This window comes from Oncorhynchus tshawytscha, linkage group LG02, assembly GCF_018296145.1.
Source record: "Oncorhynchus tshawytscha isolate Ot180627B linkage group LG02, Otsh_v2.0, whole genome shotgun sequence".
Classification (NCBI taxonomy): domain Eukaryota; kingdom Metazoa; phylum Chordata; class Actinopteri; order Salmoniformes; family Salmonidae; genus Oncorhynchus; species Oncorhynchus tshawytscha.
The window spans coordinates 64026248-64045972 of NC_056430.1; the positions used below are offsets into that span (position 1 = coordinate 64026248).

General features: G+C 42.4%; 2 protein-coding genes across 5 annotated transcripts in view; one reads left to right on the forward strand and one right to left on the reverse strand.

Annotated features, from left to right (window-relative positions):
• The window catches only part of LOC112245831 (phosphoribosyl pyrophosphate synthase-associated protein 1-like), a 26845-nt gene extending 17256 nt beyond the window's left edge, over positions 1 to 9589 (forward strand). For 3 of the 4 annotated variants that reach the window (XM_024414000.2, XM_024413999.2, XM_024414002.2), the window contains 7 exons: positions 2524 to 2639; positions 2777 to 2832; positions 2962 to 3116; positions 4199 to 4243; positions 5939 to 6009; positions 8835 to 8981; positions 9283 to 9589. In XM_024414000.2, coding sequence (XP_024269768.2) covers positions 2524 to 2639; positions 2777 to 2832; positions 2962 to 3116; positions 4199 to 4243; positions 5939 to 6009; positions 8835 to 8981; positions 9283 to 9441 — 749 coding nt within the window. In that variant the 3' untranslated portion in view covers positions 9442 to 9589. The remainder of the gene's footprint in view (positions 1 to 2523; positions 2640 to 2776; positions 2833 to 2961; positions 3117 to 4198; positions 4244 to 5938; positions 6010 to 8834; positions 8982 to 9282) is intronic. The other variant, XM_024414001.2, reaches the window with a different exon arrangement.
• A 3271-nt stretch (positions 9590 to 12860) lies between these two features.
• On the reverse strand, positions 12861 to 14629 carry LOC112245834 (GTP-binding protein Rhes-like). The gene has a single exon (XM_042302517.1). The coding sequence runs from the start codon at positions 14349 to 14351 to the stop codon at positions 13716 to 13718; it is 636 nt and encodes a 211-aa protein (XP_042158451.1). The 5' UTR covers positions 14352 to 14629; the 3' UTR covers positions 12861 to 13715.
• Between the last annotated feature and the right edge of the window lie 5096 nt (positions 14630 to 19725).

The following is a 19725-nucleotide window of genomic DNA, read 5'->3' on the forward strand; positions in this document are numbered from 1 at the left end:
TTTCAGTCTCTCGGTCCCTGCTTTGATGCAGCTGTACTGACCTCGCCTTCTGGGTGAACAGGCAGTGGCTCGGGTGGTTGTTGTCCTTGATGATCTATTAGACGTAGCAGGAAATGTAAATCCTGGACACGGAAATGGAATGATATGTTACGTATGCTTACATAAGACAGATGGTCTCAGGCTAAAATTTGAAGTCGGGTGGGTGGGCTTATAAGGCGACCGTCTAGCAACCCAAAGGTTGCGAGTTTGAATTTCATCACGGATAACTTCAGCATTTAAGCTACTTTTCGACTACTTAGCATGTTAGCTAACACTAACCTTAACCCTTTTAGCTAACCTTAACCTGATCATACGTTTTGCGAATTTGTAACTTATAGTACGTTTTGGAAATTCTGAACATATTGTACGTTTTGAAAATTTGTACTTTTTTTATTCAACCTTTAATTGAACTAGGCAAGTCTGTTAAGAACAAATTCTTATTTACTTTGACGGCCTACGAAAAGGCCTCCTACGGGGGCTGGGATTAAAAAATAAAATGTAGGACAAAACACACAGCATGGCAGCAACACAACATGACAACAACATAGCAGCAGAGCAACATGGTAGCAGCACAAAACATGGTACAAACATTATTGGGCACAGCAAGCAGGTAGAGACAACAATACATCATGCGAAGCAGCCACAACTGTCAGTAAGAGTGTCCATGATTGACTCTTTGAATGGAGAGAAAACGGTCCAGTTTTTTGCAGCTCGTTACAGTCGCTAGCGGCAGCGAACTGAAAAGAGGAGCAACCCAGGGATGTGTTTGCATGGGGGCCTTTAGCAGAATGTGACTGACAGAACGGGTGTTGTATGTGGAGGATGAGGGCTGCAGGAGGTATCTCAGGAGGGAGTGAGGCCTAAGAGTGTTTTTATAAATAGGGCTCAACCAGTGGGTTTTGCGACGGGTATACAGAGATGACCAGTTTATAGAGTGCAGTGATGTGTCCTATAAGGAACATTGGTGGCAAATCTGATGGCCGAATGGTAAAGAACATCTAGCCGCTCGAGAGCACCCTTTCCTGCCGATCTATAAATTACATCTCCGTAGTCTAGCATGGGTAGCATGGTCATCTGAATCAGGGTTAGTTTGGCAGCTGGGGTGAAGGAGGAGCGACTACGATAGCCTCCAGCTTTGATGTGTACCATCTACCTATACTCCTAAGTACTTGTATGAGGTGACTACCTCGAGCTCTAAATCCTCAGAGGTAGCAATCACACCGCGTGGGGAGGGGCATTGTTATTACCAAACCACATGACCTTTTGTTTTGGAGGTGTTCAGAAAAAGGTTAAAGGTAGTGAAAGCTTGTTGGACACTAAGAAAGCTTTGTTGTAGAGCGTTTAACACACAATCTGGCGAGGGGCCAGCTGAGAATAAGACTATCGTCTGCATATAAATGGACGAGAGCGCTTCCTATTGCTTGAGCTATGTTGACATATAAACTCAGCAAAAAAAAAAGTCCTCAAATGTACACATGCATGTTATTCAATCATTTCATCCACATTGCACTTGTGCGTCAACGAGCGCCGAACGCCAGAATAGAACTTGGTTTGGTCCTCACAAGTTTACAAACCCACGTGGGGACTTGAAAGACTAACGAGGAGAGGATAATAAAAGGGAAACAGTTGGTTATCTTTGATCTGTGGATTAATCGTCAGAGTAGAGAAACACAGTTTTGTATAACCCGGAGTCTAACATCTAAAAAGAGGACCATATGCATGTCCGGTTAAATAACAATCCAATGTTCATCTCCCAGGCCAACTAGCTGGCAACAGCTGGCTAGATACATGTCTGAATGTTTGTGTTTCGATCTGCCCCGACATTAATAGAATTGATTCACACTTGGTTTTCACACATGTCGGGTGGGGATGGACAAAATTATAGTTCGCACACGGACCTACGCAACCCAGTCTAGCCGGGGTGTTGCTTGACCCAGTGGTGGATAAAGTACCCAATTGTCATACTTGAGTAAAAGTAAAGATACCTTTTTAATAGGAAATTACTCAAGTGGAAGTCACCCAGTAAAATATTACTTGAGTAAAAGTATTTGGTTATAAATATACTTAGCTATCAAAAGTAAATTTAATTGCAAAAGTATAAATCATTTCAAATGGCTTATTAAGCAAACCAGACAGCACGATTGAATAGTTTATTATTATGTAAGGATAACCAGGGTCACGCGACAACATGCATCATTTACAAGCAAAGCATTTATGTTTATTGAGTCTGCCAGATCACAGGCAGAAGGGATGAATAGGGATGTTCTCTTGATATTTGCGTGAATTGGAACATTTTCCTATCCTGCTAAGCGTTCAAAATGTAACGAGTACTTTTGGGTGTCAGGGAAAATGTATGGAGTAAAAAGTACAGCATTTTATTTAGGAATGTAGTGTAGTGAAGTAAAAGTTGTCAAATATAAATAGTAAAGTACACCCCCCTTAAGTATTCTAGACCACTGGCTTGACCCACTGGTGTTATCACAGGGCTGACTCACATCATCACCATGGACCTACACCAGAAGGAGATCCAGGGCTTCTTCAGTTTCCCTGTTGATAACCTGCGTGCCTCGCCCTTCCTGCTACAGTACATCCAGGAGGAAGTAAGACTACATTACCCAGAATCCTCCAGTCACGTGTATCATTTCAATCATTATATCATGCATTTGTTGACTAAAGTTTAGTTTTAATGTGGTGTTGAACTGTGAAATCATGTTGGATAATGTTTATTTGTTTCTAGATTCCAGACTACAGAAATGCCATTATCGTTGCAAAGTCTCCTTCAGCGGCCAAGAGGTAACATAAAGGTTGGGAGTTTTCCAGCAAGATGGATAGTGAATGATGTGAAGTGTTTGTGGCTGCAGATTTGTGGGTAACTGTGTTTGCTCTGTATGTATTTAATTCCTTTTTGTGTGTGTGTTCCAGGGCTCAATCCTATGCCGAGCGGCTGCGGCTGGGCCTGGCAGTGATGCACGGGGAGGCCCAGTGTTCAGAGTCTGACATGGCCGACGGAAGACACTCACCCCCTCCAATGTCTTCAGGACGCACCACCTCTGGTCACCCTGGTCTGGAGCTGCCATGTAAGACACCCCCCCCCCCAGACTCGCACACTAGAAAATACCCCTGCCTTTGACCATAACACACAAAAATCACTGTTGCGTTGCTCTCGTATATAATCAACAGACAGTGGTATGTAACCACTGTCACAGAACAGGATGAGTTGAGCCCTGACTGCTGTCTATCTGAGGAATCCATAGAGACGTAATGAGTCTGAACAGCAGGATTAAATCCTCACTGCTTATGGGAGTAGACGGCACTGGGATGGGCCTCCCATGTAGCATGCATACACTTGTGAACGGACATACACCTAGACTCTGATCCTATCCATTGTAGAGTCACTGTAAAACATGGCGTTGGGTCAAACGGAGGCTTTACAGAGATCTAATGGAACAGTATTTACAGAAAAGAGAACAAACTATATTTTGCATTTATGGACTGGAAAAGTGGTAATCTGTCCGAATAACAACCCATAGCAAGTTATTTTTTTAAAAATCCAATTGTCACAGAAATGCTGTAAAAATATCCAGCCCTGAAATGCCCTAAGGCACCAGTAGCAAAGAGAACCTCCACACATTGTCCTCATGCTGACAGTGGACAACTGGAGTTTTCAGCTGTAGTATGTGTTGGTTCAGCAACAAAGCACTCCTTCTCAGCAGCCTGACACTACTGCAGATGCCTGTGAAATACTGCAGGCAATAACAGGCATCCATTCCCCTCTAACCTCCTCCTCGTTCCTCTCCTCCACACAGCCTCTGGATTTCTCTTCTCACCCTCTTTTCTTTCTTCATCCTCCTTTCATACAGCGGCTGTATGTATTTCTCTCATACTCCTCTCCGTTTCTCCCCTCCTTTATACAGGAACAGGGTACGGACATTATCAAAACAGCAGCTAAATTCAGATACGGAGCAAAGTGACACTTTTAATCTTCGCTTTTTTCCCCCTGTGTTATTCTTTATATTAAACTTATTTTATTGCGTTCCTTGGATAAATAGGACCAGAAGGCTTGTCTTCAGTTCTGGAATTGTCTGTATGCTGCCTCTGTCTGTCTATTATATACTCTCTGTATATGACAGTGTTGACGTATACCATTTATCTTTTGAAGACACAGGGAGGCACCAGGCTTCATTCCCAGGCATAGAGCTCCCAAGTATGACCGTAACGCTCCACTCTCTCTTCCTCTAACCTCCTATCCTGCAATACTATCTGATCTTTTATACCTGCCTGCATGTAATGTTGATGTCTACTGAGGGAGTTTCCATTTCTAGCAGCACTGACCTTCTAAATTCCCCTTTGTGAAGATCTCAGTTAAGTGTTTAGACCGAGGGCGGGGGGGTCAAACATATGTGGGGGTTTGAGTTAAAACAAAAACAAACAGTCAGGGGAAACGCTCAGTCGACATTGAAATGACTAAAACCACATCTGAACTGTGTAGAGATGATAATGGTCCTACAATTATAGTCTCTTCACTTTTTACTCAGCCTGCTAGCAGTCATCGAAACGAAAGCCAGACAGTCGTGGGAGCATCGGAAATTCCAAAAGCAATGGATAGAGGACTATTTATGTAATTTTTTTAATTTGGACGGTGAGGAAATGTAGTCAATTTTAAGTGCGGCCTTCCGGACCTCAGTGAAGCCCGAAGACCCCTCCTGGTTTAGACTGTTGGCTGTCACCAAATTTGGTATGATTATTGAAACAAGATATCTGTAAAACAGCAGATTTCTTCACCTCCAAATTGGTGTCAAGGTCTTTGAGAGAATCCCAAGTTTACATTGTACGGTATTCCTCACTTGATACATTTTTGACATTTGCATGCCTTTAGGTCTAATACACAATTAACTGTGAACTTCCAAAATTCTAATAATAAAATCATTGCATTCAACCCTACCGATAGCAATAAGAATCTGCTGGATGCATTCATGCCTCTTCCCATGTATACTTTGGAGTTGCACAACAATTAATACCCGTCTGAAAACGTGTGGCTTGTCAACATTCCCTTCAACATGCCTCATCCTCAAATGTAGCATTTATCTGACCTTTGACCCCTTCAAAGCAACCAACAAAAGGGCTGCTACTGCAAATGTCTTACCAGAGGGCACCTACTGTATTCCACTGCCAGGTTGGTGATTGGCATACATTTTATGGAGCCAATCATTTCCCCATAAACGTTATGCCATTTGGGCAATTTAACTATGTCTCTATAACTCCTAATGGAGATGAAGGAAACATTACAAGCACCTCCGAGGCCCAGTGAGGCATGATGAAAAGCTTGGTTGTGTTCCCCTGCATCCTTTTTCTTGATCAATTCCTAGTTTAGAATTTTTCAGCAACGGTATGATTCTTGTTTATTTAAAAACTCACCCCTCTCCCTGAAGCCTTAAAAAAAATATTAAAAAATGTTTTTAAATACACGCCTCTGGACTGACTATGAGGACGCTGGTTTGAAGTTGGTTGTGATTTGGCATGGCATGGGGTTGCTGTGTGGATCCCTAAATCCCAAACCGGATGTTTGATTTGTGGAATGGAAGACAGCTCTATACTCGTGAGCCATGTGTTGCTACCATCCCAATATGCCTGAAGCTGCTCCATACTTACAGTGGCCAAAATCATTTCACTTTGTTGTCCCTTCTGTCAAAATGAGAGTTTTCAGGATTATTCTGTAGCGCTTGTAGCAGTCTGTGGACATTGAGGTAGAGCTGTCTTGCATGGTCTTTGCAGGTGTTGGACTTGATCCCTTCTTCCTTGTTCTCCTCATCCCAATAATTTGAATCATTTTTTTCCCCCTGATTTCCTCTGCACCACTGGTTTGAAAGTAATGATCAACCTCTCTCCTTTTCTCTTTCAGTAATGATGGCCAAGGAGAAACCGCCTATCACTGTTGTGGGAGATGTGGGAGGTCGCATCGCTATCATTGTTGTAAGGATTCTATCGTCTCTTGGGAGGATGTTCCCTTGTGGGGATCAAATCAGCGGATATTTTAGAGCGTCACTGATCGTTTTTCGTTAAAATTCAAACTTTCATGAAAACACACAAGCAAGGTATTGAATTAAAGCTACACTCGTTGTGAATCTAGCCACCGAGTCAGATTTGTAAAATGCTTTTCGGCGAAAGCATGAGAAGCTATTATCTGATAGCATGTAACACCCCAAAAGACCCGTAGAGGATGTAAACAAAAATAATTAGCGTAGTCGGCGCTACACAAACCGCACAATAAAATATAAAACATTCATTACCTTTGACCATCTTCTTTCTTGGCACTCCTTGATGTCCCATAATCAATACTGGGTCTTTTTTTGGATTAAATCGGTCCATATATAGCCTAGATATCGATCTATGAAGACTGTGTGATAAACGGAAAAAAATAGCGTTTCATAACGTAACGTCATTTTTTAAAAGTTAAAAAGTCGACGATAAACTTTCACAAAACACTTCGAAATACCTTTCTAATGCAACTTTAGGTATTACTACACGTCAATAAGCTATAAAAATCATCAGTGGGCGATGTAAATTCGATAGCCTGCCGTGTGGAAAAATGTCCCGGAAAAAATACAGACAATGCCTCGGGTCGGTGGTCGGAGAGAATCGGTTCCCTTTGGTCGGATCTACCAAGAATCAATTCAGATTCAAATGAGGAGACTCTATACATCCTGTGGAAGCTGTAGGTACTGCAAGCTCGGCCCCATATATTACGGTTCACCTTTAACAATTCATGGGAGTGGCGCATGGATATTTTTTTCCATCTCCAGTGATCAGATTTTCCTGCGCTTTTCGATGAAACAGACGTTCTGTTATAGTCACAGCCGTGATTTAAACAGTTTTAGAAACGTCTGAGTGTTTTCTATCCACACATACTAATCATATGCATATACTATATTCCTGGAATGAGTAGCAGGGCGCTGAAATGTTGCGCGATTTTTAACAAAAAGCTGCGAAAATTCGCATCATCCCAAAGAGGTTAATGTTTAACTTTGACCCCTATGGAACAAAAAAAAACTGCATTGTCCAAGCTATTTTAATAAGCAAGAATTACATTTGAAGTTGGACGTTTACATAAACCTTTGCCGAATACATTTAAACTCAGTTTTTCACAATTCCTGACATTTAATCCCTGTCTTAGGTCAGTTAGCATCACCACTTTATTTTAAGAATGAGAAATGTCAGAATAATAGTGATTTATTTATTTCATCACATTCCCAATGGGTCAGAAGTTTACATGCATTCAATTAGTATTTGGTAGCATTGCCTTTTAAATTGTTTAACTTGGGCCAAACGTTTCGGGTAGCCTTCCACAAGCTTCCCACAATAAGTTGGGTGAATTTTGGCCCATTCCTCCTGACAGAGCTGGTGTAACTGAATCAGGTTTGAAGGCCTCCTTGCTCGGCACATGCTTTTTCAGTTCTGCCAACAGATTTTCTATGGGATTGACGTCAGCGCTTTGTATGGCCACTCCAATACCATGACTTTGTTGTCCTTAAGCCATTTTGCCACAACTTTGGAAGTTTGCTTGGGGTCATTGTCCATTTGGAAGACCCATTTGTGACCAAGCTTTATCTTCCTGACTGATGTCTTGAGATCTTGCTTCAATATATCCACGTAATTTTCCTTTCGCATCATGCCATCTATTTTGTGAAGTGCACCAGTCCCTCCTGCAGCAAAGCACCCCCACAACATGATGCTGCCACCGCCGTGCTTCACGGTTGGGATGGTGTTCTTCGGCTTGCAAACCTCCCTCTTTTTCCTCCAAACATAACGATGGTCATTATGGCCAAACAGTTATATTTTTGTTCCATCAGACCAGAGGACATTTCACCAAAAAGTACAATCTTTGTCCCCATGTGCAGTTGTAAACCGTGGTCTGGCTTTTTATGGCGGTTTTGGAGCAGTGGCTTATTCCTTGCGGAGCGTCCTTTCAGGTTATGTCGATATAGGACTCGTTTTACTGTGGAAATAGATACTTTTGTACCTGTTTCCTCCAACATCTTCAAGGTTTTTTGTGCTGTTCTGGGATTGATTTGCACTTTTCACACAAGTCCATTCATCTCTAGGAGACAGAACACGTCTCCTTCCTGAGCGATATAACGGCTGCGTGGTCCCATGGTGTTTATACTTGTGTACTATTGTTTGTACATATGAACGTGGTACCTTCAGGTGTTTGGAAATTGCTTCCAAGGATGAACCAGACTTGTGGAGGTCTTCTATTTTTTTCTGAGGTCTTGGCTGATGTCTTTTGATTTTCCCATGATGTCAAGCAAGGAGGCACTGAGTTTGAAGGTAGGCCTTGAAATACATCCACAGGTACACCTCCAATTTACATCATTTATCAGAAGCTTCTAAAGCCATGACTACATTTTCTGGAATTTTCCAAGCTGTTTACATACACTAAGTTGCCTGTGCCTTTAAACTTCTGACCCACTGGAATTGTGATACAGTGAAATAATCTGTCTAAACAATTGTTGAAAAAATTACTTGTCATGCACAAAGTAGATGTCCTAACCGACTTGCCAAAACTATAGTTTGTTAATTAACAAGAAATTTGTGGAGTTAATGACTCCAACGTAAATGCATGCAAACTTCTGCCTTCAACTGTATATAAACTATTTAAGTTTTACACTCACTGTTCTGAGGAAGTTCTCATGTAAGATGTATTTGGACATACTGTATGATACAGATCTCGTGTGTTATTTAGATGCTAATAACGGTTATTTTGTTCTAAGTCCTTCCTTGTCGTTTCCCTCTCTCAGGATGACATCATAGATGACGTGGAGGACTTTGTCGCGGCGGCTGAGATTCTGAAAGAGAGGGGGGCCTATAAGATCTATATCATGGCGACACACGGCCTGCTCTCAGCAGAGGCCCCGCGACTCATAGAGGAATCCGCCATCGATGAGGTAAGAGGAAGGACACAGGCTGTACTCGCACAGGCTTTTATTAAGCCTGAAATGGCTGTTTTTTCAAACATTGACACAGGTGACAATTTTTGTAGGTAGTCTGTGCTGCTCTGATACTTGAAGCTGCACAAGGGTCGGAATTATGTCTATTTGCTGGATAAATAAGACAAATCTATGCTTTCACAAACTGATATCCCAATACAGTAATATGCAATGCATATGCAAAAAAAACAACTTTGCGTTCTTAAGCATAGTGCCTGCTGTAACCTAGCTCTCCATTTTGTGTCCTTGTGCCCCCCAGGTAGTGGTGACCAATACAGTCCCTCATGAGGTCCAGAAGCTCCAGTGTCCCAAGATCAAGACAGTGGACGTCAGTATGATCCTGGCCGAGGCCATCCGACGCATCCACAATGGAGAGTCCATGGCTTACCTGTTCCGTAACATCACAGTAGATGACTGAGCTACACGCACAAACACCTTGTGTTCACACCATGAGACCAAGGATGTTCAATTCCGTTACATAGGAACTTGTTTCTTTTCATTCTAATTGACTTCCTATGTAAAAACAAAATATCTTGCATTCTCAATAAATGTCTACTGTTCATGCATACCACTAGTCCTTTACTGTACTCTGCTATACTATGTGCATGGTAAATACAGCACCCATGCAGAGTCTCATGAAGCACAAACTGCACATATATCTTGGATTCATTTAATTTAATCCCACATTGTTTGTATTGTATGCAACTTTTACAGCATAGCATTTGGTTAATTAAGCCTTTTTGATTATGTATTTGCGATCAATTGAACTCCAATATTGAAGCAAGACTGGTACATGGTTAGTCTTTTCGAAGGGTTACTGAATTGGCTTGAAGTTACATGCCCATGGCCCAAAGCCCTTCGCAGCCATTGAACTAGAGCACAGTATTGTAACAAGTGGCAATGCCTATTTTAGTCACAGATACTGATACCTCTTAACTGATATCAGACAAGAATAGACACTTGCAACACAAGTCTATTTTCTGCACACAAAAAAACATCATGAATAGGTTATTTAATCTGCCACTTTGCAAATGATGATAGACAAATCACGAGGACCTCAGTCTATCAGCGTTCATGGGGATTTGATCTCCATTTGCTCATAGATTCAAACAGGGAATATGCACATCAAGGAATTTACTGAACCCATTAATCACACGGAAGTAGATGAGGCTAAGCCTCTGAAGAGAATAAATGCTTAAATCTGCTCTTACATGCTTTCACGTGTAGCGATAATCTCTTCTCTCTCGTTCCCTTGAAGCTTTGTGTTCTGCTGAAGTCTGTCATGAGCAAACAATAGTCTGAATGGTGAAGTACTGGCTCTATGTTCTGCAGAGGTGCATTGAGTTGGCCTGTTCGGTTCCTAGATATTGCGTGCCTCTCCTTTGTCTCCCTCACACAGCTAAGTGTTTACCATCCATGGAATCCAACGTTCATAAGGCTGTCGAGCTGATGTTGAAGGGTCAAGCTGAATAGCTCTGTCAGTTGTCTCTTTCTGCCAGCTTATTCAATAGGCCTACTTCTCTTGTCTTTTATGATCTACCACACACTCAATGACTCAATGGAAACATTGTCTCTCTCAAAGTTGACGCTGGTTTTGGTTGCGTGTGTAACATCTGGGCTCCTCTAAATTCAAATGAAGCCTGTCTGTTTTCCATGTGAACCGTGTCCTGAAAGCAAGTGGCACTGGCTTAAATGTATGGCAATGAGGCAAGTGCATGGATCAACTAGGCAACTAGTCTGTTAAAGAAGTGAGGACATGTATATTTTGTATAGTTTTATTTATTTTTTTGCCACGTGTGCAAGTGATATCACACAATTTCACTTCTGGTTGTCTGAGGATACAGCATTAATAGCAACTACGGTATATCGCTAAAAGTAGAAAGACCACCATTCATTATGGGATAGAATGTGGAGTCAAACGGCACCGACTATGTCGTGCAAGCAGTATATTAAGAGAATTTGTGTATTGTCTCAACCAGCTTGTTTATCTGTCTTCACAGAACACATCGCATTTAATAGCAAATGTTTTAACTTGAGATGCATTGTAGTCGTCAAAAAGAGTCCGGGACCCTGATCTTGTTCTAAACGCCTCAGGATTCTCTGAAATAACTGCTGAGGAGCTTAGACCAAGTCTAGGGGCAGAGACAACTATAGACACTGGACAATCCATCTGAACTGAGGACACTATGTACTTTTAACGTATTTCGATTCTCTACAAAATAAACCAAGTCATTTCAATAGGTTGTACGACTGCATTTAGTAATCACTCATCACAGACAAAATTATTGTATATGAGAACCAATTTTAGGCATAACAATTAAAATGCCTCAGTTGTGTGTCATTGAATAACACTATTGTGTCTCAAAGGCCTACGTACCTGTTCGACTGTGTGTATATAGAGATCTCTTCTCCAGTAGTCCATTCTGTGAATGAATAGGGGGAGAGTACGGAATAATGTTTTAACTGGACAGAAAGAGGAACTACAGGCCTAACGTTCAACCGGCCACTTCCTCGTATGAGACAGGAAACAATGCATCTGATGGGGACAGGGGGAAGCACATGGACCAACCACAGCTATTGGTGGAGACAGTGTTGTACTTTACTTCTGTTGGAAGCTGTGACTGTTGTCTGTGTTCATGACATATAGGGAAAATCCGCATACATATTTCTTTCAGTGTTTTTAACATTCCTAATATGCACAATTACAATGAGCTTCTATTTGATTTATGGTGTAAGGCTTTTGAAACAAGACAGAAATGCAGTACTTTGTAAGGTTTATGCCTTGTAAAGTAAAAAGGTCCCAAGATGGGCTCACTCAAGTGCAGTATATTGTGCTAAATACCTTATCAGTTGAGAAAGGTAGCCTATTGTCTTGTGATGATGCCAATTTGCATACAGTACCGAGGCTTGTGGCGCATGCCTAGACTACTCACAGCAGGTGTAACTAATTAAGCCAAATTTTGTCTGTGAGAGCAACGGTCAATGTCTCAAAGGAAGACTGATTTAAATACAGTCATTTAAAGAGAGACAAAGTTTTATGCTTCTAAAGTTGATCGATATTTTATGAAAGGGGGTGCAGTGAAAGACAACTGTGGTTAGAGGGCGATGTTGGACTGTAATACAGCCTGCACAATTCAGTTCGATGCCTTTTCTGGACCAAGAAGTGGGGCTGTGTGAACTGAATCACAGTAAGCTATATCTGCCATTTTTTATAAGCCTATCTTATTCTTTACAGTTAGAAATGAAGGTTTAAGCTTAATGTTATTCAATTGTATTCCTGATAACGTCAGCGTAGTCATCTTTAAACATTTTAGCGGAAAATCCCTTGTGTAATGGTAAGTTATACCCTAGGCCAGGGATAGGAAACGGGCAGCTCTTTTGTAGGCATGCGGATCAATTTCCCCCACCCCCCACAATTTTTTTTTTAGCTTAGGGCCCTCAAAAGGCTAGGGCCTGCTCTGACTGCATGTGTGGGTATGAATGTGGGTATGCAGACCCGTGCGCCACAGTGGCCCCTCATGATGAGTCCCCACCCCCATCAAAATTGCCCATCCCTGTTCTAGGCCTTATCCTACAGTGCAAACGTTCACTAGTAAGTGGGATTTGATAGTATGTTTTTGTAGTTTGTTTGTGGAAATGTGTTGATACCTGAACCAGACTACAGGTTGGGGCCATGATGATAGATAGACCGTTGCTATTTGATTGACGTGTGCGATGTCTGATGTGTGTGACATCCGTTTCACTCCTCCAGTTTGTGTCTGCGTTGTTCGTTCTCTATTGAGAATGCAAATATGTCTCTCATATTCATAATGCAGTTAGTTATTACAGGAGATCATAGCCTTTTTTTGTGTACTATTTATTTAGCTTTATGGGGTCAACATTCTGTTGTAAAATGAACACTGATAAAGCAGTTTTATGTAGAAATCATGGATTTAAAAAAATGTGAGAATATAAAAACATGTTTAAAATAAAACTTGCATGTAGTAGTCATTTGCATGTCACCACTTTTTACACACATTAATCAAGTCATGCTTAGCAAATCGCAAATCAATTATTTAAAAAAAAAATACAAGCAAGTCTTTTGTAAACAATAATGCTGTGCTACACGTGAATTTCCAACTGAATAGATGGTGTTTTACATCAAACCATTAACTTTGCACAAACCCCAGCATATAAATCCTTCCTTTTGAGTCAATAAATACTCTTCTTGTATGTTTGCAACAGTCAAATGTCTTATTGCAAGTGAATGTCAAACACACGTTTGCAAAATTAGCATCAATTGAATACAAAAGCTATACATTGATCGAAATGGAAACAGCAGAAGCCTGTTAACCAAATAAGCAGCAACACATTACATTAAGTATACAACTGAGCAGTTGAACATCTTTGCCACCTTTTCACCCTTATCTCCCCACCTTACAAGGTTTACAATAGTTGGACCAAGTCCTCTGTCGTAACCATTCATTGTCGCCCATTCTCTTCCCATATCAAACACATCGCTTGGACAAGGGACGCAGACGTGGAATCAAGAGTGTTTGGGAGTTCTGTTCTGTTTCAGCACACTGGCAGTCCCTCACCTCAACCTTTTCAGCCCATGCAAAGTAAAGTTTCCCTCTCCCTCTTGTCCAGCAGCACTTTAACAGGTGTACTAGCCCACACCCTTTCCCTCTCTTTCTACTTCAACCTGCCCTATTAGGAGATGATGCAGGAGTTGGTCTTGTTCATGGGTGGCCGGGAGTCCTTGGGGTCTCCTTTGGGGAAGGTCTCCCTGCGGCGCCTCAGAGCAGGGCTCAGCCGGCTGGACAGGTTGGTTTGCTGCAGCAGCTCCCTGAACACCTCCATCACATTGTTGTTCTCCTTGGCCGACGTCTCCACGTAGCTGTTGTTCCAGTCCAGCTCCACTGTTGACAGTACGTCGTCAGCTGCCACCTGCCGGTCGCTTCCTGCTCGGTCTGCCTTGTTACCCACCACCACGATCGGGGTGTACTTGTCCTCCTTGACCTCCAGGATCTCGTCGCGGAGGCTCTTGACGGCCTCCAGCGACTCGGCGTCGTCGACCGCGTAGACCAGGGCGAAGGCGTCGCTGTTCTGGATGGAGAGCTTGCGCATGGCAGGGAAGGAGTAGCTGCCGCTGGTGTCCAGGATCTCCACGGTGACCTTAGAGCCACCAATGTCGTACTCCTTGCTGTGCATCTCCTCCACGGTGCGCCGGTGCTTGGCCTCGAAGGTGTCCTGGAGGAAGCGGCGAATCAGGGCCGTCTTGCCCACGCCGGCCGCCCCCAGGAACACCAACCTCACCTGCGTCTTCTCCTTCACCTCTAGAGACATGATAATGATTTTTGTCTGGATGACGATATGCTTCTAAAAGTGTCTTTAAACTGGCCGCTCAGTCACTGACAGTCTGTCAGTAGACAGGTAGATTAGTACAACGTAAGACCAGTCAAACTCTTCTGTCTTCTGGTGAGGTTGCTGTCAGTAGAAACAGCTGCGCAATTGCACACTGAGTGTAGATTGTCAGAGATTTCTGTCCACAGATTCTAGCAGAAGGTCTCTGATAGTGCTCAAAGTTCTCTTGTAGTAGGTAGGTGCTTGTCTGCCTCTGCGGTTTTCCACGCTCCCTTTTATGTGTGTTTTTGGTCGCAGGGATTCCATGCCCTCTTCTGGCAGGAGCCAATCAGTTCACGGCTGTCTATTGAGGCATATGAGCGGCCAATCACTAGTCTGCATGCAAATGTGAGTACTAGACAGATTCGAGAGGGGAAAACTAAGTGATATCTGAAAGTGTACAACGAGCTACTGGTAGGAGCAGAAGTCTGATTATCATTCATCGCCGACTCACGTAACATCAGCTCACAGATGAAAGAGCAGCCTGATCATCTTGATATCCTATTTTGTGTTTATGTGCACAATAAAAACGACATAATATTTTTAAAATATAGTAAATCCACCTTGACTAGTGATTACAGTATGGACTTCAATGCAATAGAATGTGTTTGAGAGTGATAGCTTGTTGCTTGCTCTGTATTTCCTCATGGTTGAAGTCTCTCAGTCCACATCTAAATGTGTTGATAATACATTTTGAATCAAATGATGACGTCCCACTTTATGACTCATGCTTGTCATTGTCGTCTACATGAACAACTCTTTGCCAGTGCAAGGACAGCCTGTCTGGTTTGCTATGGTCCTCCTGGTTAAATAAACCGTTCACCTCACATGACCGTCATGGTAATGTCTATAGGTCACGCTAATACTGTATGACATAGATGATTAGCGTGACATAAATAAGCCCTTTGGCAGTGTTGGTCTGATTGTTTAAGAAGCCAAATAGTGAGCTGAATATTATATGAGATGAACTTAATCACAACACGCTGAATATTATATCAGATTAACTTAATCACAACACGCTGAATATTATATCAGATGAATTTAATCACAACACGCTGAATATTATATCAGATTAACTTAATCACAACACGCTGAATATTATATCAGATGAATTTAATCACAACACGCTGAATATTATATCAGATGAACTTAATCACAGCACGCTGAATATTATATCAGATTAACTTAATCACAACACGCTGAATATTATATGAGATGAACTTAATCACAGCACGCTGAATATTATATCAGATTAACTTAATCACAGCACGCTGAATATTATATGAGATGAACTTAATCACAGCACGCTGAATATTATATCAGATTAATTTAATCACAACACGCTGAATATTATATCAGATGAATTTAATCACAGCACGCTGAATATTATATCAGATTAACTTAATCACAACACGCTGAATATTATATCAGATTAACTTAATCACAACACGCTGAATATTATATCAGATGAATTTAATCACAACACGCTGAATATTATATCAGATGAATTTAATCACAACACGCTGAATATTATATCAGATGAATTTAATCACAACACGCTGAATATTATATCAGATGAATTTAATCACAACACGCTGAATATTATATCAGATGAATTTAATCACAACACGCTGAATATTATATCAGATGAATTTAATCACAACACGCTGAATATTATACAGTGGGGAGAACAAGTATTTGATACACTGCCGATTTTGCAGGTTTTCCTACTTACAAAGCATGTAGAGGTCTGTAATGTTTATCATAGTTACACTTCAACTGTGAGAGATGGAATCTAAACAAAAATCCAGAAAATCACATTGTATGATTTTTAAGTAATTCATTTGCATTTTATTGCATGACATAAGTATTTGATACATCAGAAAAGCAGAACCTAATATTTGGTGCAGAAACCTTTGTTTGCAATTACAGAGATCATACGTTTCCTGTAGTTCTTGACCAGGTTTGCACACACTGCAGCAGGGATTTTGGCCCACTCCTCCATACAGTCCTCCAGATCCTTCAGGTTTCGGGGCTGTCTCTGGGCAATACGGACTTTCAGTTCTTCCAAAGATTTTCTATTGGGTTCAGGTCTGGAGACTGGCTAGGCCACTCCAGGACCTTGAGATGCTTCTTACGGAGCCACTCCTTAGTTGCCCTGACTGTGTGTTTTGGGTCGTTGTCATGCTGGAAGACCCAGCCATGACCCATCTTCAATGCTCTTACCGAGGGAAGGAGGTTGTTGGCCAAGATTTCGCGATACATGGCCCCATCCATCCTCCCCTCAATACGGTGCAGTCGTCCTGTCCCCTTTGCAGAAAAGCATCCCCAAAGAATGATGTTTCCACCTCCATGCGTCACGGTTGAGATGGTGTTCTTGGGGTTGTACTCATCCTTCTTCTTCCTCCAAACACAGCGAGTGGAGTTTAGACCAAAAAGCTCTAGTTTTGTCTCATCAGACCACATGACCTTCTCCCATTCCTCCTCTGGATCATCCAGATGGTCATTGGCAAACTTCAGACGGGCCTGGACATGCGCTGGCTTGAGCAGGGGGACCTTGCGTGCGCTGCAGGATTTTAATCCATGACGGCGTAGTGTGTTACTAATGGTTTTCTTTGAGACTGTGGTCCCAGCTCTCTTCAGGTCATTGACCAGGTCCTGCCGTGTAGTTCTGGGCTGATCCCTTACCTTCCTCAAGATCATTGATGCCCCATGAGGTGAGATCTTGCATGGAGCCCCAGACCGAGGGTGATTGACCATCATCTTGAACTTCTTCCATTTTCTAATAATTGCACCAACAGTCGTTGCCTTCTCACCAAGCTGCTTGCCTATTGTCCTGTAGCCCATCCCAGCCTTGTGCAGGTCTACAATTTTATCCCTGATGTCCTTCCACAGCTCTCTGGTCTTGGCCATTGTGGAGAGGTTGGAGTCTGTTTGATTGAGTGTGTGGACAGGTGTCTTTTATACAGGTAACGAGTTCAAACAGGTGCAGTTAATACAGGTAATGAGTAGAGAACAGGAGAGCTTCTTAAAGAAAAACTAACAGAGAGATGGAATTCTTACTGGTTGGTAGGTGATCAAATACTTATGTCATGCAATAAAATGCTAATTAATTACTTAAAAATCATACAATGTGATTTTCTGGATTTTTGTTTAAGATTCCGTCTCTCACAGTTGAAGTGTACCTATGATAAAAAAATGACAGACCTCTACATGCTTTGTAAGTAGGAAAACCTGCAAAATTGGCAGTGTATCAAATACTTATTCTCCCCACTGTATCAGATGAACTTAATCACAACACGCTGAATATTATATCAGATTAACTTAATCACAACACCTATACATGTATTTCTTTATGGACAGTCAGTGTAAATGACATGTACAGGTATGTGTTCACAGGAACTAATTCCTGTTGACCTTTCCACACCAGGTGTCTGTGTTGCTGATGAGTGAAACAACTCGACGACCATAAGGTCCGGCTCTGATGACATTTGACAACATTTCAAAAGCCCTCAATGCCACTACTGCGTTATTACCAGGAGGAAACTGTACCTGATGAGAGGGTCCATCGTTGGCAACAAAAGTGGTGTTTAGTGTTCCCGCGAGTAGTGCAGCCAGGTAGACATTGAAGTAGGTGGTTATTGTTATTCAATGAAATTATGTATTAGTGGCAACTCTTTAAGAAATCCTGCAAAATCCAATATAGTCCTCGTAATCTTATTTCACTGAGAAAAAGGTGTTGTTTGTTGAACATCTGCTTTTCGACTCCAGTAATGCTTGCACAAATGAAATATGTCTTGAGGCACATTTGTCCTTATTGCCTGAATATTTAATACATTCTCTTTCCTCAACATCCAATTAGGTGTAGGCTAAAGCATTTCATAGCCTTTGAGTGATATGGACTGAATCACGTCGCTCCTGTGTGAGAACCAGATGCTTTAAAGAAGGGATCCAATTTCCTTCTTAAATTTCCCCTAGGAACTGCAGCGTTTGCCGGACTGTGAATGTCCCTGTCCCTGTCCCTGCCTCGTCAGGCTTTTGACAACGTGGAACCATCTTGAGCTCTGCGGAGGGACTCCCTCCCCACCACGGTGTGTACCCTATCTCAGTTATCTTCTCTGGACCACTGGCTGTGTGATAGGCAGTAGAGCAGCCTGGGAAATATAATCTATACAATCTATGTTCCAAGACTGCCATGCACTGGTATACTGCAAGGCTGTATGCACTCACAACTCTGGAATTTTAATCAGTGTTCTAGCGTTCTTATTCATTCACAATGTTCTGTCCACTCTGACATGACCTGAGACATTAGTGGGCTTATTTGGGAGCATGTCAAGTGTCCAGAACAACCCATTTCCAGTAAATAGGCCTATCTTTTTATTAGTGTACCACCTCCTTCCCATGTGACGTGGGCCTAATGGGGGGAATCCTCGTAGTGCTGTAGATTGTATATTATAGTACAGTCTGTCCAAAAGCTGCCAATGTCCCATCACCAGGCAAGACACTGGTTCTCCCTGTCCTGCTGTTAATCTCAGGGAAATGATCTATCCCTGTGCTCCTCTCCATCACAGATGAGTCCTCTGATTGTGCCTCAGCCCTCATCCACCCCAAACCATTTTGACTTTCGTGACCGGACCCACAGGTGTAAGGACCGACGCCGGAGTAGAGACGCAGGTACAGGGAGTCAAACATTTAATCAGGAACAGACATGAAACAAGACAGGAACAGCGTCAGCTCACGAGTATACAAGGACATAAGATAATCAATGCTGAAGCGGGGAACAGAGCGGGGGAACAGACAGGTATAGTGGAGGTAATGACAGAGGGGATTGAGTCCAGGTGAGTCCAATAATCGCTGATGCACGTGACGGGGGAAGGCAGGTGTGCGTAATGATGGTGGCAGGAGAGCGTAATGCTGGGGAGCCCGGCGCCCTCTAGCGCCAGGGTGGAAGAGCGGGAGCAGGCATGACAACAGGTGTCTTTGTGCTGTCATGGGGGCAGTGATGGAGAAGTTTGGGCGAAGGGGGGGGGCGATCATGTGCACTCATGCAGTCCACTTCTTCTCCAATTGCCAGTGTCCTTCTTCTCCTTGACTGTTTAATGTTCCCAAGAAAAAGCCCCTCCACCATTGTGGGTACCCCCCCCCCCGCATAGGAGAGCCCAATTAGGCTGCACGTGCACCCAGGTGTGCCAAGCTCTATCGCTCCTTCAGCTGGAACATTACATGTGCGAGTGCTGGACAGACATCCATTTACTTCGGTAATTACACAAGCATTCATTTACAATCATTATCAAGATCACAGCAACATTAATTTGCA